At 39.7% G+C, this 26,415-nt stretch overlaps 1 protein-coding gene across 1 annotated transcript in view; it reads left to right on the top strand.

The window, feature by feature from the left end:
- MED14 (mediator complex subunit 14) overlaps positions 1–24,867 on the top strand; it is a 34,459-nt gene extending 9,592 nt beyond the window's left edge. Inside the window, exons 8-31 of the mRNA XM_062488118.1 lie at positions 687–819; positions 1,323–1,473; positions 4,071–4,182; positions 4,791–4,916; positions 5,702–5,780; positions 7,362–7,521; positions 7,904–8,098; positions 8,644–8,778; positions 9,210–9,286; positions 10,802–10,962; positions 11,239–11,385; positions 11,477–11,568; positions 12,744–12,896; positions 13,100–13,369; positions 14,595–14,750; positions 15,284–15,395; positions 16,010–16,141; positions 17,199–17,381; positions 18,046–18,281; positions 18,945–19,124; positions 19,323–19,430; positions 19,866–19,991; positions 20,606–20,795; positions 24,271–24,867. Coding sequence (XP_062344102.1) covers positions 687–819; positions 1,323–1,473; positions 4,071–4,182; positions 4,791–4,916; positions 5,702–5,780; positions 7,362–7,521; positions 7,904–8,098; positions 8,644–8,778; positions 9,210–9,286; positions 10,802–10,962; positions 11,239–11,385; positions 11,477–11,568; positions 12,744–12,896; positions 13,100–13,369; positions 14,595–14,750; positions 15,284–15,395; positions 16,010–16,141; positions 17,199–17,381; positions 18,046–18,281; positions 18,945–19,124; positions 19,323–19,430; positions 19,866–19,991; positions 20,606–20,795; positions 24,271–24,344 — 3,488 coding nt within the window. The 3' untranslated portion in view covers positions 24,345–24,867. The remainder of the gene's footprint in view (positions 1–686; positions 820–1,322; positions 1,474–4,070; positions 4,183–4,790; positions 4,917–5,701; positions 5,781–7,361; positions 7,522–7,903; positions 8,099–8,643; positions 8,779–9,209; positions 9,287–10,801; positions 10,963–11,238; positions 11,386–11,476; positions 11,569–12,743; positions 12,897–13,099; positions 13,370–14,594; positions 14,751–15,283; positions 15,396–16,009; positions 16,142–17,198; positions 17,382–18,045; positions 18,282–18,944; positions 19,125–19,322; positions 19,431–19,865; positions 19,992–20,605; positions 20,796–24,270) is intronic.
- Positions 24,868–26,415: the final 1,548 nt, after the last annotated feature.

The following is a 26,415-nucleotide window of genomic DNA, read 5'->3' as shown; positions in this document are numbered from 1 at the left end:
AATCAGCTAAAGTGAAGGTGAGGTATTCAAGGCAGCAGGTTGTGTGATGAGTCCATGCAGCAGTAGCTGATTTTGGAGATGAAATACAGAGGTGACTTGGAAGTTCTGGGAGCTGGCAGTTCTTGCTACCAAGAACCGCAGTAATATGCGGTTGATGAGGGTGTTTTAACTGTGTTGTATCTGTGTGAATAATGAGAGGAGATCATCAGGACATCACAGGATGTGCAGTGATTTTCTATTTGCAAAGGGCAGATTGCTTTACAATGTTAAGTGGATTTCAGTGAAGCTCTTTGTGCAAGAAGAGTAAGGGTTTTTTAGGGTGACCACGGAAGATGAGGGTAGTGGTAACTATAGGGTGAGTGAAATTTCTTTGTTAGTAATCATCTTTTCAGTAAAAAATGATGACAGCTGGGAATCTGTAAAACAGGGTTCTGACTCTCTTGTCTAACAACCAGTCCTAGTTTAGAGTTTAGAAAACCACAAAAAAAAAAACCCAAAAACAAACCCTTTGAGAAATATTTGGTGCTGTTTATATGTCATTATCTCTGGATTAATACATTAGTGTGTTTTCAGACAGCATCTTTTGTGACTTAGGTGACAAAAGGATTGATGTAGTATACAGAAACAGGTTTATGTAGTGTACAGGCTTCCTGGCCATCTTATGTTTTCTTAGCTCCATGCATTAGACTCCTTCTGCTTGGCTCTTCAGCTGGAAGTCTTGCATTCACAAACGCTAATGCTGATCCGAGAGCGCTGGGGTGACCTTGTGCAAGTGGAGCGGTACCATGCAGGGAAATGTCTCTCACTCTCTGTTTGGAAGTAAGTTCATTTCAAAAGGTCTGTTAGCAAACAGTAAATGACATGACAGGAGGGATTATACTTACCAAACTTGAGCCATAATTTTCAGAATTGTACTTTCTTTTTGATGTGAGACTTCTAAATTCTTGTAATTAAGTACCTACACATGTTGCGTGATTTGCAAAGAAGTAAGGGTTGCACATTAATGTACAGATATCTAAAAATTTATTAGATCTCTGTCAGAGTTTTACTGTATTTATTGCTTGACTTGCACTAGATGAAATTTTAAAAGCAATTCGAGTACACTTCTGATTGTGTTAAATTTGCAGTCATCTAAAATTCTTCGTGTAGTTAGAGTTTACCAGTAGTTTTGCTTTACAACGTCATCTAAAACGTATGCCTTTTTCAGTTCAGCTGACACAATGTTGTTTTTAGCTAGAACACACAGAATCAAGGTTTAGCTACTGAAAAACATATTTTCTGTTCTTCCAGTTACATGGTTTAATTATTCTATTTGTTTTAAGTCAACAGGTACTTGGCAGGAAAACGGGGACCGCGTCTGTTCATAAGGTCACTATAAAAATTGATGAAACTGATGTCTCAAAACCCTTACAAATATCTCATGAGCCTCCACTGCCAGCCTGTGATTCCAAACTGATGGAGAGAGCCATGAAGGTAAAGGTTTGCTTTGCTGGAGGCATCTAATTTTGTGAATTGAAAACTCAAGTGCTTTGCACTGTCAGTTTGTTCCACTTTGATTCTATTTAAAGAGCTGTTTCTAAGATTTCTAGTAAGTAGTTACTGTAGGTTGTGTAGTGTTTATGTGAGGACCTCAAATTGTTGTTACAAATTACTGGCCTTGACTTAATCTTAAAAATTGCACCTACTTCACAGTGCATTATACCACTTGTGAGATGGAATGCTGAGGCTGGCAGGAAACAGCAGCAACATACCAGTTATTATTAGAGTTTGGCTTGAAACACTTTATAGAGAAACAGTTCTTCCCTTTCCTGTCTTGGAGCTCCCCTGAAAATCAGCTTCCACTTGGAATCAGCTTCCCCTGGAGTTGGCTACCTAGCAATGCTATCCAGTTTAGAAAACCTTATGATTTGGAAATTATGGATATAATTCCCAAATCATAATATAATACTACTACTAATAATAATAATGTATTATTTCCATGTATTATGGAAATCTTGTGCTGAAGATACAGTTCATGTGGTTTGTTACAAGTGTTATGTGAAGCTTAGTTTTACATTATCACTAACCAGGTTTTATCATGAGGTCTAATTGAGTGTTGAAATTCCTGTATTTTAAATGTGGGATTGTTGCAATGATCTGAAATGAGTAACTGCAGTCAACTACCTGCTTGGATCATGCTTTGCTGGGGATCATTCTAGATCTTGGTAAAAGATATATAAGAAAAACTGCATTCTGGGTATTACAATAAATCCTATGTAAGTCCGTCAGCAGATCTGACTGTGATATATCAGGATGTCTGTTTGTCATTATTTCTTTCAGTTTGGGTTTAGGAGAGTTAGTAAATTGGAGTGAATGATGTAGTCTTCACACTTTCAGTACAGTTTTTATGCAGGGAAAAAACTCCACGGCTCAGATCTTTTTGCCTGTCTCACAGAACTTATACTGATGGTAGCCTCCACCTCCTGTACATTCTTTGTATTTCAGCCTCTTGGCCCATCATATTACCAGGGTTGACAGACAAGTCTCTATGTGAATGTCAAGAACTACCAAGGTTTCAGCTACACAGGGATGTGGGAAACCTAGTGAAGCATGGTAGCCTTCTACTCTACTTCCAGAGTAGGAATTCTACTGTTAGTATAGTAAATATATACTACATTTACTTATTTAATAGCCTAAATTAGCAGTTGATTTTGTGAAGGTGCTGTATTTATGTGTAAATCCAAGGAAATGCTTATTATCTACTGCATCCACTGAAGATCTTCTGGAGCTGACATAGTCTAAGCTCACTGAATCAAGTCTGCAGCCTGTAGATTAACATATGAGGCCACTGTAAATTTGAGATGTATCAAGGTAATGCTGTCCCCCTTTATGAGGACTAGCTCTGAGCTTAAAAAAATTATCAGCTGTGTTAAATACAGTGCTGTTGTAGTGTTTGAATAATGATCTCAGCTGTAATGACGTAGATGGCACACTGAGTTTCTGTTTGTGTAAGGTACTGTATAAAACAGTAGCACAAACAAGCATGTTTGTCTGAGCAAGTTGTTCTGCATTAACCTACTGAAAATTGGATGGAGCTATAGAACATGTAGTCACTTAGTGAGAAAGATTTAACCCATTGCAGCTGCTGAGGTGAAATGATGTAGTGGATGGATAAAGACTTGATTTTTAAGGCCTTGTCTTGGAAAGCTTGTCTTTAGGGGAAGGTCATTTTGGTATGCGAGAGCTTGCACTGAATATAGTATAATTCTTTAGTGTATGAACCTCTTCTGCATTTATCTCTTATGCTAGAATAATATTTGAGTTTAGTTCAGCTTGAACAGTTTTCAAAGCAATGTGAGGCTACCTAGAAAAAAGGTTTTGTGGTAATCTGGAGCTTTGCTTATGCAAAATATATAAATAATGTGACTGGGATGTGAATGCAAATGCTTTAATTTAGATTGTACAGGTAAGTTACAGTGAATATAAGTGATGGCATGAGCTTCAGCACTGGCAGTGCAACAGAATGTAGATGCAAGCCCCTAGATTCTTCTGAGTTCAGTAGGGTTGGCACTATTCAGTGTCTGTCACTGCCTTGTTACCCTTGTTACCCTTTTTAGCAGGACTTAAACTTCCTGGATTTCATGTTACAGCTGCATGTGTGTTTGTGTAGAGGCAACCATGTCCTGATGGAGTGTTGTTTTGGGGTGTTTTGTGATTGGGGTCTTTTTTCTTTAGCTTAAGCTAGTTACCAGTGGCTGAGGGGAAAAAAGCTAAGCTGAAAATGAACCAACCTTGATCCAGAACAAGTAGGTCTGCAGAGGGAGTGGTTACAGCATAATTTGTGAAATGTCTTTTACCCCTTCTTATCTTAGCTCAAAGCTCCCCCCCCCGCCTGCTGCACAGACAGAATCTCATGGTAGCTTGTTGTATTTTATAGTGTTCAGACACTCAATAGTCAACGTGGCTTACCATAGTTCTAAGCAAATTATTTCTGAAGTGATTGTTTCATTAAGTACCTTTGTTCCACTGTGCTAATGCAGAAAGTCTACATATCAAATGTGAGATTACTCAAGTATTTTTCTCTTTTACAGATTGACCACCTATCAATAGAAAAACTCCTAATAGACAGTGTCCATGCAAGATCTCATCAAAAACTGCAGGAGCTGAAAGCCATTCTTAAGACCTACAATGTTAATGACAATTGTATGTATTTTCTGGTGAAGTTTTTCTAGTTTATTTCCATTTGTGTCTAGGGATGGTTTCCTTTTCTCTTGATGTTTCTTGTTTTCATTAATTTAAATTTTAAAAAGTTAAGGGAAACTTAAAACTAACATAACTTAGCTTTGAATTATTCTGCGTTGATAATTGTAAAATACCCATACATCTAAGTGCAGTGTAATAAATGAAGCTGGTTAGAACATTGTAGTCTGGCTTGAAGGGTTAAAATGCACCTACTGTAAAACTTGTTCAGAATTGAAAGCAAGTCTTTCGCTGTTTTGAACTAGATTTGGATGAGACTTTCCTTAAACTGCTGTTGAAACTTCTGGTATATAGATTGGTAATTGAGAAGCAGTGAGTTAGAAGATAATTCAGGATTAATAATCTTCAAATTTGGTCTGCCTTTTCTCATTGGTTTGTCACTGTTTTCACAGGGAAATTCTTACATTCAGATTCCTCTCTATGTCAACACTACAATAATGTGCAAGTGACATTTGTTTCTTTAAAAGCATAGAGGTTTTTTGATATAATTGACTAAGTTTTAATACAAGCTTCACTTTTGAGTGAAATTATTAACACCATTTTTTGTTTAGCCTTCATTGAAACGGCTCTCCCAACTCTTGTAATTCCCATCTTGGAACCATGTGGTCGATCAGAGTGCCTGCACGTATTTGTTGATCTCCACTCTGGAATGTTCCAGCTGATGCTATATGGTGTTGGTAAGTAGGCACAAAACCAGGAGATATTTCATATCTTGCAAGAATGAGGTAATTGTGTGGGAACAATTCTGTCAGTTCTGCAAATTTTTAATTGAACCCCACACTTGGGTCATCATCTAGGTATTGGAGTTTAAGGAATAGAAAAGAGGGTCTTAGTGCTTAAGTGTCACAGTTCAGTTAAGATTATTTTAAGAGGACAACAGACTAATTATTGTTGGGGGTCAATGCAATGCATGTTCTTTATGATTCATGATTCCTGGCTTTTGCTGTTAGGATAGGGTCATTTCACATGGACGTGAGTGAGAATTGTATTATGTGACCTTATGCATTTTGAGTTACTTCTGTTCAAGTCTTAACTTCAGGTTTCATATTGCTTAAGAAAAGAAAGGAAGTTCTTTTAGTTTATTTGGTTATTAACAATCTGCTGTGGTCACACAAGCATTGTGGATCATCTCATGGTACAAGGGACAACAAATACAAGTTGCACCAGAAGTTTCATCTCAATATGAGAGAGCAATTCTTTACAGAGAAATCAAACAATCCTTGGAACAACCCCCTGAGAGTTTTGGTGGAGTCTGCATTGCTGGGAGATGTTCGGGATGCAGTTAGATAATCTCATCTGTGTTCCTTTTTCCACAAAAGGTTGGACCAGGTGGTCTTTCAAGGTCCCTTTGAACCTGGGCTATTATGTGATTATGAGATTAATTACATGAGACACTTTCAATGAAAGTTTGAAGTTTTGTTTAAAGGTGCTAAGACCATTCACCCACCCGATGTTCTTGCAGATCAGCTGACACTCGATGACATAGAGAAGTCTGTTAATGATGATATGAAACGAATCATTCCTTGGCTTCAGCAGCTCAAGTAAGTGACTTGAACAATTCACTTAGTTTGCATGGAATGAATCATCACATTTGTATTCTGGATGAGGACATTTGCATGGCTTTGTGTTTTACCACAATAGGGGTTATACTTTCAAGGTTGTAAGCAACCTTGAGTATTTGCCATCTCCTCTAAGCAGTGCAGGAAAATCTGGTTTTATTTGGAATCAATTCCATAGTCCTGCTTTAATTTTCCACTTTACGTGTAGCTTCAAGCATTGCTATATGCACACTTCGCATGAAGTCTTTTCACTTTTAAGTAGCAGACCACTTGCTTCCTGAGAATCTCTTTTTCTGTTCATGTTCATCCTTTGTGTGCTTTATTTCACTCTGTTTCTACAGATGAACTCTGCTTGTTTCTCAACAAGAATGATCTCACGTCTCACAATATAGAGGCAAAACCAGGAAGTGGCCTGGGATGATTTAAATAATACCTGTTTATCTTCTAGCACTTCAGACCTTGCTGATGTAATCCTCTAATCTTCTTTCCTTAAGGCCCTGAGGTTTAAGCAAAAGATACATTTGGCTCCCATAAGAGGTTGTAGCAAATAATACAAACACAGTTTGCATCTGCATAAGAACCAAGTTCCACCTGCTCCATCATTTTGGAAATTCCCAGTGCTCTGAGTTAATTGCAGGGTGAAATCTCTATTTGAGGAATTCTGCTTCTAAAAGAAGCTTGATGATGCATGAACCACTGGCACCCTGGAGAAACTAATCAACCTCCCTTTGTTATAATTAATGTACTTGAGATAATGGCTTGGGTAGTGCTGCAGTTTCTGAGGAAGCTCAGCAGTCCACAGAATGTCTTTTAGGACAGCTGTATCTGACATGTATCTGTGAGGATAGATGTGGTGTGTTGTGATGACAAGGTGCTGAGCACCCACACTTTCCACTGCTGTTGTCAGTGGAAGTTTGAATACCCAAGCTATGCATTTCTAAGCCACTTTCAAGCCTAGCTAGTTTCCCTGGCCTTGACACTATAGCCAAAATCTATTGGAGTAGGACAAAGTTTAATTCCAAACCTGAGAATAAATTTGGTGTCTTGCATGTAGCTCTCCATCTCCAAGCTTACTCAGGTGAATGAGTTTGTGTATAACATAACTCTCAGAGTGGCATCCAGCTTCAGTGACTTTTTTTTTTACTGTATTGCTTAGCAGTGTATGGGAGCAAAGGTTTTCCTTTCAATACCAAAACATAATTGAAGATTCCAGATTGTCAAATAACAGCAATCTTCATGGTTTTTTAAATGTTTTCCTTCTGTGTTTTATATTGTAATTTCATATTGTAGTGTACGAAAATTTATTCAGCAAATAATTTAAGGGCTTTTCTTCTTGAACTAACAGCTGTCTGTTAAGCTGAAGACAAGATGTAAAGATAGTGATAAGAAAATATAAAGTAATGAAATTTTCTATGTGATTTTTCTTTATTTAACCTGTACCACAGTGATAGATGTTGGCTTAGAATATGACTGACTCTTAATTTGACATTATTGCTCTACACAGCAATGTATTAGAATCATGAAACCAGTCTCAGGGTACTAATACCTTTATTTCCATGCAAGGTTCTGGCTTGGACAGCAGCGCTGCAAACAGTCTATAAAACATCTGCCTACAGTGAGCAGTGAAACTCTTCAACTAGCTAATTATGCCAGCCATCCAGTGGGAAACCTTTCCAAACACAAACTGTTCATCAAACTCACTCGCCTTCCCCAGTACTACATTGTAAGTAACTGAAGAATGCTTCTGTCTTTTGCTCCCTGTTTTGGATATCTCAGGCACTTTGTTGTACTGTTAATTCTTAACATTAGCAACCAAGTGATTGATGTAATGATTCTCTCCTCTCCCTCCCTTCTCCTGTGGGTTTGTTAAGCACTCACGCTCATACAGAAAAAGGCACATACAGATTTATTATTCAGCAACCTTCCCCATTTTCTGTGTTTCCTGAAAGGTTTGGTCATTTTCTCTTCTTGGATACCTTTCCTACCCTCAGTATTAATACACTGAGAAAAACTTCTTGTCCGTTCTTTGTAAAGGAAAGGATAGGAACTGAATTAGACTTACTCTTAGCTTGAGAATTTTCTCAATTTGTTTTGTTTAAATATAGGTTGTAGAAATGTTTGATGTTCCTGGCAACCCCACAGAGCTAGAGTACAAGTACCATTTTCTGTCTGTGAGCTATGCTGAAGGAGATGACAACCCTGCCACTGCACTTTTACTACAGCAGTTCAAACCAAACATTGAAGAGTTGGTACTGGACACAAAAAGTGGCAAACAAATGAAAAGTGGTGTCAAGCGCAAGGTACGTGTTCCAGCAGCCATTGGGGTGGTTGCAGTGCATGAAAGCTCAACACAGGTTCTGAGCATCAATTCCAGCTTTAGTAGCCATGTTTCCATTGTTTGTATGGCTGACATCTTACTTGTAGTGGTTCTCTGGACTGCTTCCCTAGGGAAACACTGGGAAACTGTTTTGTAACAGCTGTCCTTCAATTCATGCCAGGCCTTCTCTGCTGCTCTCCAAGCCAAGGCAGAGCTCTGTGCAGAGGGGTGTGTATGTGTGTTGATATCTGTGTCATACACTTTGGGCCATGTGTAGATTCTGAAGGACTTCCAGGGGCTGATAAGAGTTACTTCTTGGGCCTAGGCTGATGTGGCTTAGTGATGTACAAGTATGGTTTTAAGGACAGAATTTAACTGGATTGCTTCAGCCCTGAAATGGATCTGTTCAGGAGTTTGTGCTCAGGGTGTGATTCATTTAACACTTAGCTGAATGAGGTTATTCTCTGACATCACTTCCAAGTGTTTACTCCAAATATGCAAGTACATTTGTCTTTATTTTAATTCTAGTTATCTGGAGATCCATGTTCCATAGAACCCAAGAAACCAAAACGGTCGGGAGAAATGTGTGCCTTCAATAAAGTGCTAGCTCATATTGTAGCCATGTGTGATACAAATATGCCATTTATAGGGCTCCGGATAGAGGTGGGTATTAAAAAACATTTTGTTTCCTTCTTTCCCTCCCCTTTTTCTGATTCTGGTGTCTGGATGTCTCTATTTGGCAAATTTGTGGTTATGTGCTCACTGTGGAGTTCCCCCACCAGCTGAGTCTGGGTGACTCAGTCTTCTGCACTGTGTTGCTCTAGTCTTGTTAGAGCTGCTTCTGTTAGTACAAAGCACTGCAAAAAGCTTGAAAAGTTGAGGAAAAAGGGAAAATGAGGTTGAAAGATGCACTTGTGGGAAGGGTTGGGAGACAGCTTTACAGCAGATTTGCACAGACCATTTTTTGGCTTTTCAGTGCTTGAGGATGTGAAACATCTGTCACTGTCAGGGGGAAATAAAAAAATCCTTGAAAATGTTACAAATTTTTTGGTTGACTTTTTGCTTGGAATAACGTTTTTGTTTTTCACTCCTAGTTATCCAATATGGACATTCCTCACCAGGGAGTACAAGTAGAAGGAGATGGCTTCAGCCATGCAATACGTTTGTTAAAGTAAGAGGATATTCTCTGTGTTTCATTTTATTTCTGTATGTACACTTGAGAGGAAAAAAAAAAAAAGACTTGTTTGGAGAGTAATAATAATATCAGGACAGGGGCAGGATTTTTGTTTTGGGGTTATTTTTCCTTTCTTTTTTGGAGGGCTTTTAATACTGTGTGTCTTGCACTTGCATGTGAAGCAGTGTGAGAGAAAGGAGAAAATTAGAGTAGACTTAGAGCCAACTACAATTTTCTTCCCTCATTAACCTAAACTGAGGCACTCTGAAAACAGTTTGACAGTCCTCAGTCCTTAAATCCAAGCAGTGTTAAGGAAGATGTGGTGATGGTTCATGAATATGCAGTTTTAGATCAGATCAGAGGCCTACATACTCCGTGTGTTATTTGACAATTATGTGAAACTGCAGAGGAAAATGCCAAGAATCCTAGAAAAGATAATTGTATGGTAAAAGGGCTGTAGAGGAAATATCTGAGAATCATACAGTAATTTATTAGGTTGTTTTAGTGCAGGACTTTGCATTTGTTTTCATAGAACTTCATAAGGTTCCTGTTAACTTGTTCCTCCAGACATGTGCGATCTCTCTGAAGGGCAGCCCTGACCTCCAGCATATTAAATGCTCCTTTCAGTTTGTCATCATCTGCAAATTGACTGTTCTTCTCTATCATATAGGCTGTTGAAATAGTTATATTGAAATTGTTTATAGGAAGCCAGTAGTATCTGCCTGTGTGTTAACCCTGAGGCACAACCAGCCACTAACTGGACCTGCAACAAATAAAGTTTAAAGCAAAAAACCACAAACCTCAAAGATACCTCCTAGAATAAAATCTTTGTAACTCCTTTTCTGCTGCAGGAATGTACAGTGACATAAAGGCACCAATTTCTAAATGCATCAGGCCCTACCTTTTTAACTTTGCATATGAGCAGAGAACCTGTGAGCTGAAGTTAAGAGCAGAACATGAAATTTCTGGCTAGATCCTCAAGGAATTTAAAAAGAGTTTGGCATGATTTTTACTTAAGCTTTATTTAGTCTGTCCCCTGAGCTCAATTCACACATTGGGATACGAATAAATTAGTGAGTACTGAGGGAACTGCCGGGTTGTTCACAGCATGTAGAGCAAGCTTGTTCTAGAAGGCAAATGAATTCAGATTGCCACAGAACTTATTACTTTTGTCTTTTTTGGATTATTTCTCTGTATAAGAGCTTTATATTGTTGAGCTCTTAGTTCACCAGGAGATAAGGACAATTCAGAAGATCCTTTAACAGTCTCTAATTTGGAGGTGTTGAATCCATATAAAAATTTGTCTTAGCTCAGAGTGCATTTGTGACACACTTATTACAGTCCCTGAAGAGGAACAGGTTATCTCACAGTGCTGTCCAGCTGCCTCTGCTGTTGATTTGTTCATTCTTTCATGTCCAAACTTGGGAGTCCTTCAGGAAATACTAGAAGGTAGTGTTGTTACTTGTGGAACTGTACAGTGTTTAATGGAGAATTTGTTTTTGTCATGTATAGAATTCCTCCCTGTAAAGGTGTAAACGAGGAAACACAGAAGGCTCTGGACCGGTCTCTTCTTGATTGCACTTTCCGACTACAAGGTAGAAATAATCGCACATGGGTGGCCGAGCTGGTGTTTGCAAACTGCCCGCTGAACAGCACTTCCTCCAGAGAGCAAGGCAAGTTTCATTGAGGAACACTGGTAAATTTTGTTTCTTTGCTGTTTACATTGTCTAGTTCAGTAGTTTTAATGTCTCGGTGTAACTTAGATCTGTCTGCTCCTAAGATTTCTAATAAACCACATTGTACCTAATCAAAATTCTGACTGCTGAGTTGATGCATTTTTGTTACTTCATTGTGCTTCCTGGTCACTTGCCACAGTTCACTCACAGTCTGTAAACCACATCTCAGGAACCACTGGGTTGATCAGTATTTCCCACCTCCTCACACTGCAGGACCAACCCGTCATGTTTACCTGACGTATGAAAACCAGTTGTCTGAACCAGTTGGAGGCCACAAGGTGGTCGAGATGTTCCTTAATGACTGGAACAGCATTGCTCGGCTGTACGAGTGTGTCCTGGAGTTTGCACGATCCTTACCAGGTACAGAAATCACCTCCTTTTTGTCAAAACAGTGGGCTTACAGGTGACTGTGATTTTCTCACTCTAACTCTCTTCCCTCCTCTCTTCACAGACATCCCCAACCACTTAAACATTTTCTCAGATGTTCGGATCTACAACTACCGAAAACTTATCCTTTGTTATGGAACTACCAAGGGGAGCTCAGTGAGTTACTCCTGAATGAACTTTACATGTATGATTGAAAACAGAGTGGGTAGGCTTAGACTTGTCAGAATTTCTGCACAGTTTTTCTTTGCAGTGGAATTAATACAGATGAAGGTAGAAAAGACAGAGGGTACCACACTGCTGATTTCCTGGGTTGCTAGAACTTCAGGATTTTTGAGAATTTCTGTTAGATGCTTTATATTCTGGGAAGGACAGTTGTGTGCTTCTGATGAAAGCTGATGTGGCAACCTTTTTCTGAAAAACTTTGTGTAAGTGTTGTTACTAGTCACTGCTGTACTGGGATATATGGATGGATTTGTGCAAGCTGAATGCCTAATTCTGCCTTAAAAGAGTGGACTCTAATATCTGTGCTTTCTATGAGGTGTTCATTAATTATTTTGTAGCAATGCTGTTTTCTTGTTCAGAGCTATAGCTTCCTCTATAGTATTTGGATTTACAACTTATTAATTACTTAAGTACTTGCTCACATCTTTGCATTAAGTGCAAGGTAGAGGAGGAAGTAAGTGCACATTTATTTCAAATTATGAATGTAGTTTTGTGTAGATTGATACACTTGAAATTTGCTTCCTGGGACTTTTTTGTGTTTATTTTCTAAGCTGATTTTTTTAGAGTATTTTTATGTGCATTTTATTGGGAAGTGTGTGTAAATATATAGATATATATACATACATAAATATATGTATTATATATATCTGTAAGTAGCCAGAGCAGCAGTATTGACTTTGCATTTAACTTCTTCACATATTATCCAGTACTCATTTTTGTGTAATATAACTTAAGAAAACCAGTCCACCTCCAGAACTCACTAATCAGTTTTCTACACCATGGATCTCTCGAGTTTAATTTTTTCTCTTTCACCTTGGGCAGAAAAAGTTATTTTGCTTTTTGGTTGAGTTGCTGATATAAGTGCCCTGTTCTGTGGCTGCCAACAATCCAGGCAGATAAATGGGTATTAAAGCTGAGAGTGCTTTTTTATTCTTTACAACCTCAGCAGCTTTTGAGGAAGGTGAGTTAGGAATCTGTGGAGGTTTGATGAAAAATGGGGGAAAAAATTAAATCTGACCGACTTTCTTGTTACAATCTCTTATTATAACCTCATTATTACAACGTACTTGTTCTAGCTTCCAAGACATTTTATGTTTGTGACATTGCAGATCAGCATTCAGTGGAACTCCATCCTCCAGAAGTTCCACATTTCGCTGGGAACAGTTGGCCCAAACTCAGGTTGCAGTAACTGTCACAACACAATTCTGCACCAGCTCCAGGAGATGTTTAATAAAACACCAAACGTGGTGCAGTTGTTACAGGTAATGTTCTGAAAAACTTCTCTCAAGAAAATTGCAAGACACTAAGGAGCTGAATTCTCATTAAACTGTTTTCTTCGAGGGTGTTAGGATTGTTTATGGATCTCATTGCCAGAAATCATCTAATTTTCCCTGCTATGCCTCGTTTTCCCTGACCTTTCCTTTTGGATCAGCTACCTGACCTCTCCATCTCCGCTGTCTCCCAGGTTTTGTTTGACACTCAGGCTCCATTAAACGCCATCAACAAACTCCCGACCGTGCCCATGCTGGGGCTGACCCAACGCACCAACACTGCCTACCAGTGCTTCTCCATCCTGCCCCAGTCCCCCACGCACATCAGGCTGGCCTTCAGGAACATGTACTGCATCGACATCTACTGCCGCAGCCGCGGCGTGGTGGCCATTCGCGACGGCGCCTACAGCCTCTTCGACAACAGCAAAATCGTGGAGGGCTTTTACCCTGCACCCGGGTTAAAGGTGACCCCCTCCTGTGTTTTATGGCAGGTTGTAAATAAATCAGCTTCTAACTTGGAAGTGTGAGTCTGAGGTGAAGAGCTTGGTGAAGGTTTTCTTTGTGGATGGCTGCAGTCTTTCCAGAGTTTTGAGTGTAGAAGGAAGCTTTTGATTTATTGGTAGATCTGTTAATTAGTTTGAATTAAAATATTTCCTTTAAAAAAAATAACATCAAGTGCTAGGGTTTTGGTTTTTTTTCTTATCTGTGTAGTCAGGCATCCTTTTCTTGAAACTTGCTAAAGCTTTGTGTCTAGGCTAGATGTGTGCTCCAGGATTAGCAGCAGCTGCTCCTCACAAACCCTGTTGTATGCCAGTACAGTGCTCATAGGTTGCATGTGGGACAGTACTCCATGTCAGATGATTCTAGACAGAAACTTCTCTTTTAAAACAGTTCCCATCAGTGTGTGGCAGGAGCCTGTCGCTCTGCTTCTAAATGCAGTGCTGGTTCAGTCTTCCTGAAAAATTAATCTCTGCACACTGACAGAATACCCGAGGGCAGCTTGTACCGGTGCTAGTTATACTGAAATACTGGAAAATGGCACCTTTTGAGAAACAGGTTAATTTGCTAAATATTTTGTTTTGAAATTTTCAACTGAATATTGATTCTCTGGCATTGCATTTAACTGATCGTGAACATCTGCCTCTTTAACAAATGCCAAATGAAAGGCTAATGGAAGGAAGAAGGAAATTGTAGATGCTAGTGTGAAGTGATAGAAGAGAATGAAAACGGGAAGGTAGAGGAGGAATTAATTCAAGAAAGTTGGCATGTTCCTCTGGTTTACAAGAGAATACTGTGGAGGAGGTGACAGATGTTCTTAACTAAACAGGGCAGTTGTAGGTGTGATACAGCAGCCCTGTAGGTTCTGGATACTGATGATTTCTGGAACAGGTATTCACAGGTGTAGACTTCCTTATCATTTAAGGAGAGGAGAGAAGAAAAATGTTGGTATTTCAAATTACTGGAGATATTTCTTGTTATACAGCCAGGTGTTTCTGTTTTTTAATTGATGTATTTTGCAGACTAATTATACTGTAATTAATGAATACCCACTAGTATTTAGTTCCAGAGACATGCCTGTCTCCTATGTGCTTAGTTGATAAAGGAAGTGTTTAATCTTAGCAAATACTGCCTTCATTTGTATAGTAAAATTTAAATGGGAAAATTGCTAACAAATTGCTTTTTCCACAGACATTCCTGAACATGTTTGTTGACAGCAATCAGGATGCACGGAGACGATCTGTAAATGAAGATGATAACCCACCTTCTCCTATTGGAGGAGACATGATGGATTCTTTGATATCACAACTCCAACCCCAGCAGCCACCACAGCAGCCACAACAACAGGTACCCTTCAGGCAAAATAAATGTTTATTGTCTTCCACAACAGTCGATTTCTAAGAACTTGATGTTCTAAAGGGATTAGCAGTAACAAAATGGAAAGGGAGACTATAAACCCACTCTGCTGCACAATTCCCCTTCAGGCAAAACATATTAGTTTATTTTGCCATTTCTCATTCCAGTGTAAACAGCCCATAGCATATGAACAGCAGCTTTGGAAGGTCACATGAGACTTGCTGCCTAGAAGCAAAGGACTGAGGGAAGGAAAACAACTGTTTAAGATAAAAGATGGGAGGTAGAGTCAGGAGGCTTTGCTGTTACAGGGTGCCAGGCAGATAAAAGGAGAGAGGTACAGAGGTATTATGTCTTTAGAAGAAACTGAAAAAAACAGTGAGCACTGAACAAGATAATATAGAAAATCAAACAACTACGTGGATGGACCTGTAAGACCAAAGCCTCGTTCATATTCTCCTGAACACAACTTTTGTTTTGGTACAAAATGATCAAAAGTTTCCATTGTCCTGTGTTAACAATTTCAGCCATTTGCAAAACAGGCAGGAGCCTCGGGAGCATATCCTCTCACCTCACCACCCACCTCCTACCACAATACAGTGACACCCTCCCCGTCCATGATGCACACACAGTCACCAGGTAGGATGGCTGGGAACTAATCCTGTATAGAAAAATAGGTCTTTATGCATGCATGTTTTTTCTATTATTTGACCTGTGTTTAGCCCCAGATTATACAAGAGAATGGACCTTACACTGTGGGGTAAAAAAGTGGGGCCCTGCCATGTGTGTTTTGGGAAGTACATTTTGAAGCTAAGAAAACCCATTAAATAAAACTGTCATCTTTAGCAGTGTAATACTTGGGACTGTTTCATTATTACAGTTCATAGCTTCCTGAGACAAAAACCTGTTAATTTTCAATATCTTCTTCAGAAAAGCTTTTCATCACCAATGCTCTGCTTTCTGCTCTCAGCTGTTGTAGAACAACAGCTGAAAATACTTAAATTTGAGGAAAGGCTGGGCAGGGGGGAAATGCCATTCTTCAAGCCAGATATCATGGGAAGTTTCCTTTGTGTGGTAAATCAACCTGAAAAATGTAAGAGTCATGCATGTACAAAATAAAACGGTTGAGTGCAAAAACAAATTCTCTTGAATCTTGTTTGCTGTCTCCCTAAAAAGGAGGGAGCAGTTGATAAAAAAATTAGAACAGAAAGATGAGAAATGTGTATGTCAAGTGATCTGATGTCTTTGATCAGGAAATCTGCATGCTGCAAGCTCACCTAGCGGGGCTTTAAGAGCACCATCACCAGCATCCTTTGGTCCAACTCCTTCACCTTCCTCTCTTGGAATCACTATGGGACAAACAGCTAACTTTGCCAGCCCACATGGTGAGTTCTTTACTGGCAGGTGTTTATGTAGTGGCAAGAAGGGCAAATTTGCTTCTTGAAATTAAATCTACTAGAGCAGACCTAAATTAATTGAGAAAAAATCATGGTTTGTAATTGGCTCAAGTAGCTGTTTTCAATATATGTGAGTGTTAACTCCTAACAATAGTCAAAAGTAGCTGCATGGCATGTTGAGGCATTCCTAACATGTTAAAAATTGACTCTCAGTCACTCTTTTCTGCTTACTAATGTGGGGAAATTCAGTGTGGTCTTGTAGCAGAGCAGTGTCTGCAGCTTTTAATGAGCATTTTCTTTTGTTAGATTAGTTAGTGGATTTTCACAGCTTATGTTTCCTGGAAAAATAACTGGAACAGGTTAGAGATGCAAATACTTGCAGTTTAAAAACGTTGTCAAAGTCTGGCTGGTTTGACATATCTGTATGTGAGCAACATGCCTTTTGTTGTTTACTTCATTAATTTAGTTGGGTTTTTTGGGAAGCTGCCAAAACAATCCTTTGTGTAATCATAGTGCATTGGAAACTGTTCTATAGATCACAACAAATGAACAGTTCAGATGGTAATTTTCATGCATCAGTTTGACTGTTGAGATGAACAAAGTGAGAGAGATGAACCACAGAGTAGGTTTGAGGTTCTGATCAGTCTGTATAGCAGAGATACCTTTGCAGCAATAACTGTAAGATACTGAATAAATTAGGAACTGTCTGGCTGAGGCATCTATTTGCTAAGGAGCAGTAGAAGTCCAAGTCTGTAAGCAAGAGCTCCTTTTTGTTTAGAACCTATTACCTGTTGAACATGACAATTTTCCTTAATATTCAGTTCTACTTTTTTAAAAATACAACCTGGAAACGCTAGAAATCTGTATCTTGATTTTTGTTCTCTGCCCCTACTCATGTGTTTTGTATGGCTGTAAAAAAGTAGTCTAAAAGCTTGCAAGTACTTTCATGCTTTACAGATTTTTGGTAAGCCTCTTTTAGATTTCTCTATTAGAAAGCCTTTTTTTACTTTTTAAAGAAATAATAATGGTCTTGTAACATCTGTAGGTACCATAGACCCAAGCTCACCATACACCATGATGTCACCCAGTCAGCGTGCAGGGAATTGGCCGGGATCTCCCCAGGTCTCTGGTCCATCACCAGCAGCACGGATGCCTGGAATGTCACCAGCCAACCCTTCCCTTCATTCACCTGTCCCTGATGCCTCTCATTCCCCACGAGCTGGAACAAGTAGGCTTCTTTATCAGTGTTGTAACTGTAAAACACTCATGTTTAACATTTCTAGCTGTATTCTTTTTGGTAGTTCTTGTGTCAGTCTAACCGTCCTTACTGTCCTTGTAGAGCAAAATGTCCAAGGAAATGAAGTCTTATTTCTGTTCTCGTTCAAATCTTCAATAACAAATTGGAAAAGTGAGCTAAAGCATACAGCTTAAATGCCAGCAGGATTGATGATAGCTCTTGTTGCAGTGTAGAAATCAGTCTGAAACTATTGAACTCCATGACTAAGAAAAAATCTTCAGAGTGAAAGCAATGATAGGCACATTTGCCAACCCAAATACTAACTTTTCACATCATAGATCTGTAACGCTGCTCTTGCACGACTGATTGAGCCATCTTTACGTCCCATTGAGTTTGTTGTGCAAACCTGCTGTCTGCTGGCATGCTGCAGAAAGGGGAAATGGGAAGAGGAATTTAATGTTACTGTTTGCATGGGCTCCGGATCAAAACTAATTCCTTGTCTGTCTGATGCTTATCACTAGGCAGGCAAATTCTTAAATAAGAAGGATTGAGCATTGGCCCAGAGGATTTATTGATGAATAGTGAAATAAAGCGAACATTTATCTTATGTTTCAGCTTAAATCTTCCCTTACAGCAAGTCCTTGTGTCCCCACAGGTTCCCAAATCATGCCCACAAGCATGCCTCCACCTCGGAAACTACCTCAGCGCTCTTGGGCTGCTTCCATTCCTACAATCCTCACCCACAGTGCCTTGAATATTCTGCTCTTGCCCTCTCCTACCCCTGGGCTTGTGCCAGGACTTGCTGGCAGCTATCTGTGCTCCCCTCTTGAGCGATTCCTCGGGTCAGTGATTATGAGGAGGCATCTTCAGAGGATCATACAACAGGAAACGGTACGGTTTCAGTTTGAAGGGAACTGTGGGTATGTGACTGCTCTGTGTCTTTCAAATCAGGCACAAACTGAAATGCTTCAAATGAAATAACTGTTTGCTGTTAGACTTGTGCTGTACTTCTGATTTTTGCTATCTAATGTGTCAAAATTTAGAGAAATTAGTTAGTTCCACTTCTTTTCCACACAAATTAGATGTGGAAAATCTGTTTGGTCAGGTGAAATGTGGTAACTGTTCAGATAGCAAGTCTATGACTAGACTTTCAGATGCTGTGGGTTCTTTGGGTTTAGCATGTCCATTGGGAGTTTACTAGAACAGACACGGGGTTATTGTGGATGCCACTCTTTGGCAGGATTGCCAGAGAAGTGAATTACTAGTTAATATTAAATACTCCATCAGGAAGGTTACTTTAGGGTTTGAGTCAGACAAATGGGCCTCTTCACTTCTGTGGCATGGATTCAGTGACAGAGAAAGAAGCTAAATATGGCATAAGCTTAATTCTCAAGGCAGTTTTACCTGTATTAAAATACCATGTGTTTCTTTCTGGAAAGAGAGGTTGATCACTACGCTTCAGAGAGGGAGTGAGAATGTGTGTGTGTGTGTGTGTGTGTGTGTTTATGCCATTTGATGAATGACTAATTGACTGTGAATCTCCCTTTTATGCAGCTACAGTTAATAAACTCCAATGAACCAGGTGTAATTATGTTTAAGACGGAAGCACTGAAATGCAGGGTTGCTCTCAATCCCAAAACCAACCAGACCTTGCAGCTGAAAGTAACACCTGAAAATACAGGACAGTGGAAATCAGAGGAGTTACAGGTTTTGGAGAAGTTCTTTGAAACAAGGGTATGTACTGAAATCAAGAGTGTTGACATTTTTGTGTGTTGCTTTTAATCTCTGGTGTTGTTTTGAGTGGTCCTGCTGACTTTCACTGGCATGCGTAAGAGCTGCAAAATATAAAATTGACTGCTGTGCATGCTGGTTGCATATTAAATTATATATTTATTGCCTAAATAGGCACTACTGAATAGTGTCTTTCTTTAGGTTGCAGGACCACCTTTTAAAGCAAACACCCTGATAGCCTTCACAAAGTTACTAGGGGCTCCCACGCACATCCTCAGGGACTGCGTACACATCATGAAACTGGAGCTGGTAAGTCAGCTGTTCTGTTTATTTAGTTCACCCAACTTTGGTTATTATATTTTTGAAAAAAAGCTGCTGTGTCTTTATCTACAAACACACAAATTACTCCAAATTTATACATAAGTTATTTAATGTCACTGGAGAAGTTTTCATTTTACTACTAGCTTTCCTGGAAATGCTCAAAATTTCTCATTTAAACCAGTGATTTTAAGGAACTGCAGACATGTTACTGCACAACAGGCACATGCATAGGCTGACCAGAATCTTTTAGATTGTGTTACTGTGCTCAGTTTTTTCAGAGTTACTCTGATTTCTCTGAACCTGGCAACATCTGCAGGTTTAGCTAAAGAGGCACATTCTAGTTTGTGGTGCTTCCCTGTTTCAGTGTATGTCACTGACATGAGACCTTTTCTGTTCTTTCTCTGTGCTGCTCTCTCTGAACAGTTCCCTGACCAGGCAAGTCAGCTGAAATGGAATGTGCAGTTTTGTTTAACAATCCCTCCCAGTGCTCCACCAATTGCACCTCCGGGAACACCTGCTGTTGTGCTGAAATCCAAAATGTTGTTTTTTGTAAGTAGAGATATCTGTTTTAAAATTCTAACCCTGCCTGTCTCTGAGATCATCACAAGTTCGTAGCAAAGCATAAGGCCACTGTATCTGACAGCTGTAATAGCTCAAAGTGTTGTGCTGTTTGGAATCCTGGATTTGCTTGGATTTTTTTTGTAATGAGTTCAGTTTGTGTTCCTATTCTCCTTCCTACTAAAGCACGGCAATGCCTCGTGGTTCGTGTTCTTGGAGAGATGTTGACAATATGTAAAGTTCAGCTCCCTCTGGGCTGCATCTTCAAGTGCTCAACTTGTGGGTGTTTAGTTCTTCCTTGAGGCACTAACCACCTAGATTGGGTGATGAGCACATTACTGGTGCTGGGAGAGCAGAGCAGGGATGAGATGTTCAGAACAAATCTGCATTAGTGTTGTGCCCAAGGATTGCTCACTGTGGGGTGCTTTTGAGAAGACAATAGTCTCCACCTGATGGATAATTTCTCTGTTACAGAATTGATGTCTGAAAACAGGGGGGTGGAAGTACACGCTGTCTGTAGGCCTGGAGTGTTTTGTCTTATCAGAAGTTGCACTGAAGTACATGGTCATTCAATTTAACACACCTTTTGGGTTGTTTCCCCACAGCTTCAGCTAACACAGAAAACAACAGTCCCACAAGAAGCTGTTAGTATTATTGTCCCAATTATTTATGATATGGCTTCGGGTACAACGCAACAGGCTGACATTCCCAGGCAGCAGAACTCTTCTGTTGCTGCTCCAATGATGGTTAGCAATATTCTAAAGAGGTTTGCTGAACTGAATTCACCACGACCAGGTACTGTACATGTCCAGTAGATATATTCTCTTCACCCAGACATCTGTGACAAATCTCCAGTGTAAAACTAAACCTCTCTTAAGTCTGAATTCTTCTTGGTTTCTATCTTACTTCTTTAGTGATTATGAACTCCTGATGTGACAGGCAATACATAACTTAATAGGAAGTACTAGCAACACAGCAGAAGGTTGCACTGGTGATTCAGGCTGGGTTTTGCTGTTCTGCCCAAGTGATAGAATGCACCCACCTCTTGTTGGCCCAGCTCTTGCTGCTCAGTAAGAGTCACACTTTTTGACAAATGGCCCTAGAATGAGTCACAAGAAATACGCTATGGCCAAGTGTCAGTTTTCATGGTTAATTATGAGTTTACTCAGCTTAACAGGAGCATATAAAGGGATGTTAAAATAGTTATCAGAACTTGTCCACGTGCTGTGAATGATTTAAAAGTAATTGCAGTGGTTGTATACTCCTTTGTCAGTGTGTCCACTAGCAGAGGTGCATACAGTTCTGTCCACCAGATGTGCTGTGCAGTGTTTGAGCTAGGTTGTTCTGAGTGTTCATTGGCCTGTAGGTAGTGCACCGTGAGCAGCGTCGTGCTTTGCTTTCCCTCCTGTTTGTCATGCCTTCTTTTTTAGTATCTAAAACATGGAAGAACAGTAGCAGGTTCTTTGGGCAGCATGTTGTCTGTAAGAGTGGGTTTGGGTCCTAATTCACAGATGGCTCATAAGAACAACAACTTTCAGTTCTGATGAAGAACAAAATTTTTCCAGTAACCCAGTGAATAGATTGAAGTTGTGAATCCAGAGATTGACTCTTACTTCTGTTTTGTATAATTATTCATCTCGTTGTTATGCAGTAATTTTAACTATGCTTGGTGGATTATTTCAATTGGTAGAACATGAGCAATGTTTACCTTAAATGGGTGTGGATATGCATACATTTCTGAAACTTGTGATGAGATTTAAATTAATATGCACTTTCTGTTTAACATGTAGTAATAGTGTAGGTAAATGGGAGAGAAAATAGCCTTGAGGGCTACAAGGGAGTTCTCTGTAGGAGTTCTGTATGTGGAAAAGAGCTGTTGATTGTATAGCACTTTTATTTCAAAATGCATTATCTAAACTTCCCGTGTTGCTTTTGGAAGGTGCTTCCCCACAGAGTTTCCATGGTGTGGGGAAGGGTAGGTCTTGCTTTGCTGTTTGTTACTGCCCTGAGTTGTGTTTTAAAGCAAACCTTCCACAAAATACCACAGGCAGAGCAAGTAACTGTCAAAGCTGCTCTGGAGATGTGAGGTGAGATGTTTTCTGATGGTCACTAGATAGATCAGAATGCACAATTTTTGTTTGTCGTGCAAGTTTTGAAGCAGTTGTGGAATCCAGTACAGGGAGCTGAGTATAGACAGGGGGGAAAAACGGATAGGAAAAGCATTGGAGCCACAAGCAGAACCTTGTCCAGGCAAAGGAGAATGTAGATGGCTGAGCAGAGGAAATTTCTAGTAGTCCTTCCTCTGACTTTCAAAAGAAAGAATGAGCCTGTATGATTTTATTTATTTCCACCATCACCCAGGAAAAGTAGGGTCTTCCCCAAAGACACTTGAAATGCAATTTCCTCTGTTCTTATTGTCAAACATACATTATTATATCTGATCAAAGAGAACAAGAATACCTTCTTTTCTTCACCACTGAAAGGTGATAGGAGAGCCAACAGATGAAAGTAGATAGCTGGGAGACTTCTTTTAAAACAGCAGTACATGGGAGGTCCCAGGTGTGTGTCCTTTCTTGTCTGATGCTCCTGTGCTGTACCCAGGATTTTCCTGACTTTCCTACCTGTTAGCTTTCTGCTGCACTAATTGCAATCTGGTTGGTTAAGGGAATTTTTCACTGTTTGTCAGGAAGGACCAGGGCCTCCCATCATGCACAGATGATGTTACTGGCACTGTCGTTGTAACCTGGAATCAGTGTTGCCTTGTTCTGGCTGTATCTTCTTTACCTTTCTCTCTTTGAGGAAGAATTTTGTATTCAGCTTATTTTTCCTCTTAATAAAATGGTAGTGCCTGAAAAGTAAGTTCTTTTGAAAGAGTTTTCTTTTCAGATCTGTGGGCAAACACATTCTGCTGTGTTTAACAGTAAAATGTTGACTCATTGTGAGTACACATTGTCTGATACCACTTTACCTATGCCTCCATGGGAGAAAATTCTTAACTTTGGGGAAATACTTGTATGAACGGAGAGGAAATCAGTGCCCTGGAATAATAAGTTTAAACTGCAAGTCCAAAACCTACAGTACGTAGTAGACATTAATCTGGTGAGGAAATTAAAGTCCCTATGGATGCTGGAAGTGACCCTTAGGGAGGAGCTCAAGGGACTCGTGATGATTCTTAAAGCACTTCACGATTTAACACTTTTCAGTGTCTGATTTTCAGTGATGCAGTGGATGGTATTTAGCCCACATTTGTAGCTTTGATATGATAATGACTTGCCCAAAATAATCTTGGGAATCCCTAGTCTGGCAGTTAAGATTAATGCATCCCAACAGGCTCTGCTCTTATCTCTTTGCTCACACTGTTGCTCCTTCAGCAGCAAAATTCAATGTCTTCTAATTGGTATTTCTTGAAATATGCAGGAAAAATTCAGCCCTCAGTGACCAGGGTACAACAGTGGCTATTAATTGTATTCTCTTAGCAGGAAACAGTAGATGAAAATCACAGCTGCCTGTTACTTCATCTTTTGTTGTTCTTATTTAACCCTTTCGCTTCTGCTGATTTTAACTTCTTTAAGCTATTCAGAACATGTGTGTTTTTGTCAACAAGTGCTGATATTTAAAACTTTCAGGTAGCTGTGGCTGGTTTTTCCTCTCAGTATTGAATCTCAGCTGTTGGAAATAGAAGTTCACCTGCTGTGTATTTTATTTTGCAGTTTAAATGTCAAGATTGAACGAAACAGATTCCTGACTGTTTCCCAGTCTTGGAATTAGAAGTGTTTCCAAGACTAAGCTTAGGACAGAAAACATCTTCCAGCTGTTTCAGACTTGAGTCTTTCCAAATGTTTAGTTTCTGCTGATAATCAATAGAAATAAAACTTGAAAAAGTTGGGTAATTTTCTTTGTAAGATGTGGTGCCCTTAATTAATAACTTACAGAAAAAATCAGACCACAGTCCATGTGCAATCAGTTCTAGCATAGATTCAGTCTGACATTCAAAGGCAATTAAAAGTTGAGACCTACTTGCAGTTGCATCACCAACAAGAGCAGTCGTGCTGGGAAAGCTGGAGCTACTTCAGCTGTAACTCCCACAAATCCCGAGGTCCCTGGAGGTCGCTGGGGTTTGGGAATCACGCTCGGCTCTGCCCTGGGGGCTCGGGGGGCTCAGTGAGGAAGGGCTGTGGGGTGTGGGGCTAACCTGGCTCTTTTCCCTGCTCCAGAGTGAGGAAGGGCTGTCCGGGGCGCGGTGCTAACCTGTCTCTTTTCCCTGTTCCAGGTGAATGCACAATATTTGCAGCCGTTCGTGATTTGATGGTTAATCTTACGCTGCCCCCTGGGGGGCGTCCCTAGACACTTTTAAAAGAAGGCTGAAAGTGAGACAAAACAGCAAAAATAATTTAAAAAATAAAAACAAAGCCTTCGGTTAAAAGAGGACGTTTTAATTTTACCTTTTTTTCTAAGAGCTAACTATAAACTGGCAAACTTTCAGGGATGCACTTTCATCACATGAGTATCACCACGACTTTTGTATAGTGCTGTTGTATAGTGTGTTTTAATGGGAGACACTTCAGACTAGGTAATAGATTGAAGTATCAGCTTGCTGGTAATAGATTTAATATTCTGTTTTATACTATAAAGATTATGAAAATGCCAAACTTGTTTGTTTTTCTGTTTTTCTTATGTTTTGGTGTAATAGTCTTTTTTTAAGGCAGGTCTGTCATTTTTCAATACTGTAAAACTGTGACAAACTTTATATTGAAGCTGTATTTTAATATGACTGCTCTGAACCCTTAAACAATTTATTTGGGCTTGTTGTAAACATGTCCCCAAAAAGCAATATTTAATAAACTGGATTAAAAAATCTTAAACTGGATGTTGTGTCATCTTAAACTTTATTCTTCTCCCCTGCAGCCACTGGTCAGATCTCTTATGTTCACACTTCCTTCACTGTCTATATATGTGATCCTGGTTATACACATACACACACATGTGCTGCTAACTTAAAAACCCAAACAAATCTTTATTTATCCTTTGGGTTCAGTATGTTCCAAATCAGAGTAGAAAAGAATTTTTTCATTTTCCTGGTTGTGAAAATAACCAGTAACTACTTAAAGTGGTGCTTCATTTCTTATACCAGGAACTACATCTTTTCTGTCCAAAAACCAAAGCTTACTGGAAGAAATCTGTCACGGAGCCTGTAATAACATAACTCGTGTCTTATTGTAGAAGCAGGTAAGGTAGAAGCTGGATCTGCATACCACAAAATTTGAGAGACTGATCTAAAAAAGAAACCACCTCACACTTCCTGAATTGGATGTTTGTGGATAACTTTGTCAGTAACGACTGAAGGCTCTTTTAATTTAATAAAATTTAATAAAATGTCCGTCCTTAGGAGTTACTCTGTCCTTTAACCATTTGTCCTGCTGGATTAGTATTCTCAAGTTTTTATGGAGTTGAAGTTGGTTTCCTGACTTGCTGCTTTTGTAGAGCTCTGGCAGCTCCCTGCTCAGCTGAAGGGTGCTTTAAACTAATTTTAAATATCTTCTAGTGAATTTATTCCATCCTGCCTTGCTGTCTTCAAGGCTTTCCATTGCTCCTACGACTGTCACAGTGCTTCTTTCTCTGAACTTCCTGCCACTAGAAATCACCTTTTGGTTGGTGCCCACCTCAGATTTCAGCCTTAGACCTGTGGTTTGATAGTGGGTTCTGTGTCACTGCTGCTCTCACCTGTGTGAATCTAACAGATGGTTATATAGCTTCTGCTTCTGAAAAACTAAATCCATCCCCTGAAGTGAAAACCTGCAGTTTTTAAATGCTGCTGCTGCTCAGTTGGAAAGGGCCCATATTTCTGTCTTTTTACAGCTAAACTGATGTTTTAAAATTGAGAGGTGACACAAGGATGTCTGAAAAAGACTGGCTGTTTTGCTGGTCACTGGTCTGGTTTTGAGGTGGGAGCATTCCCATGCCTAAAATCATCTTCCTGACATGTGACTGCTACCTACTGCCCACTGTGGGAAGGCAGGGAATGTCGAGTGTGGTGGTGGCAGAGCTTCTGCATTTGGAAGTAAAAGGAGGGGAGAGGCCTCCCCACAGGGCAGAGGAAACAAAACATAACTATTGGCAGAGGGTTATGGACTGATGCTCCAAATCCCAGATGATGGGAAGGTTGAATTTTGTTTCATGTTACGCACAGCACTCATACGCCATGTTTTAAACGTTTCTCCTGAACAATTAAATGCTTAAGGAAAACACTGCTAGTAGAAGGAAGCATTTCCCACTTACCAGAGACACTTGTTCCTTTCAAAGCAATGATGGTGTATTTACAACCCCAGTTTTAAGTTTTGGTTTTCATATGTATTTACAGCTCCAGTTTTAAGTTTTATTTTCCATATGTTCAGTCCCTTTTTCTGGCAGCCAGATG

Source organism: Cinclus cinclus, chromosome 2 (assembly GCF_963662255.1).
Source record: "Cinclus cinclus chromosome 2, bCinCin1.1, whole genome shotgun sequence".
Classification (NCBI taxonomy): Eukaryota; Metazoa; Chordata; class Aves; order Passeriformes; family Cinclidae; genus Cinclus; species Cinclus cinclus.
Note: the sequence above shows the minus strand (reverse complement) of the source record. Positions and strands in the feature narration are given on the sequence as shown.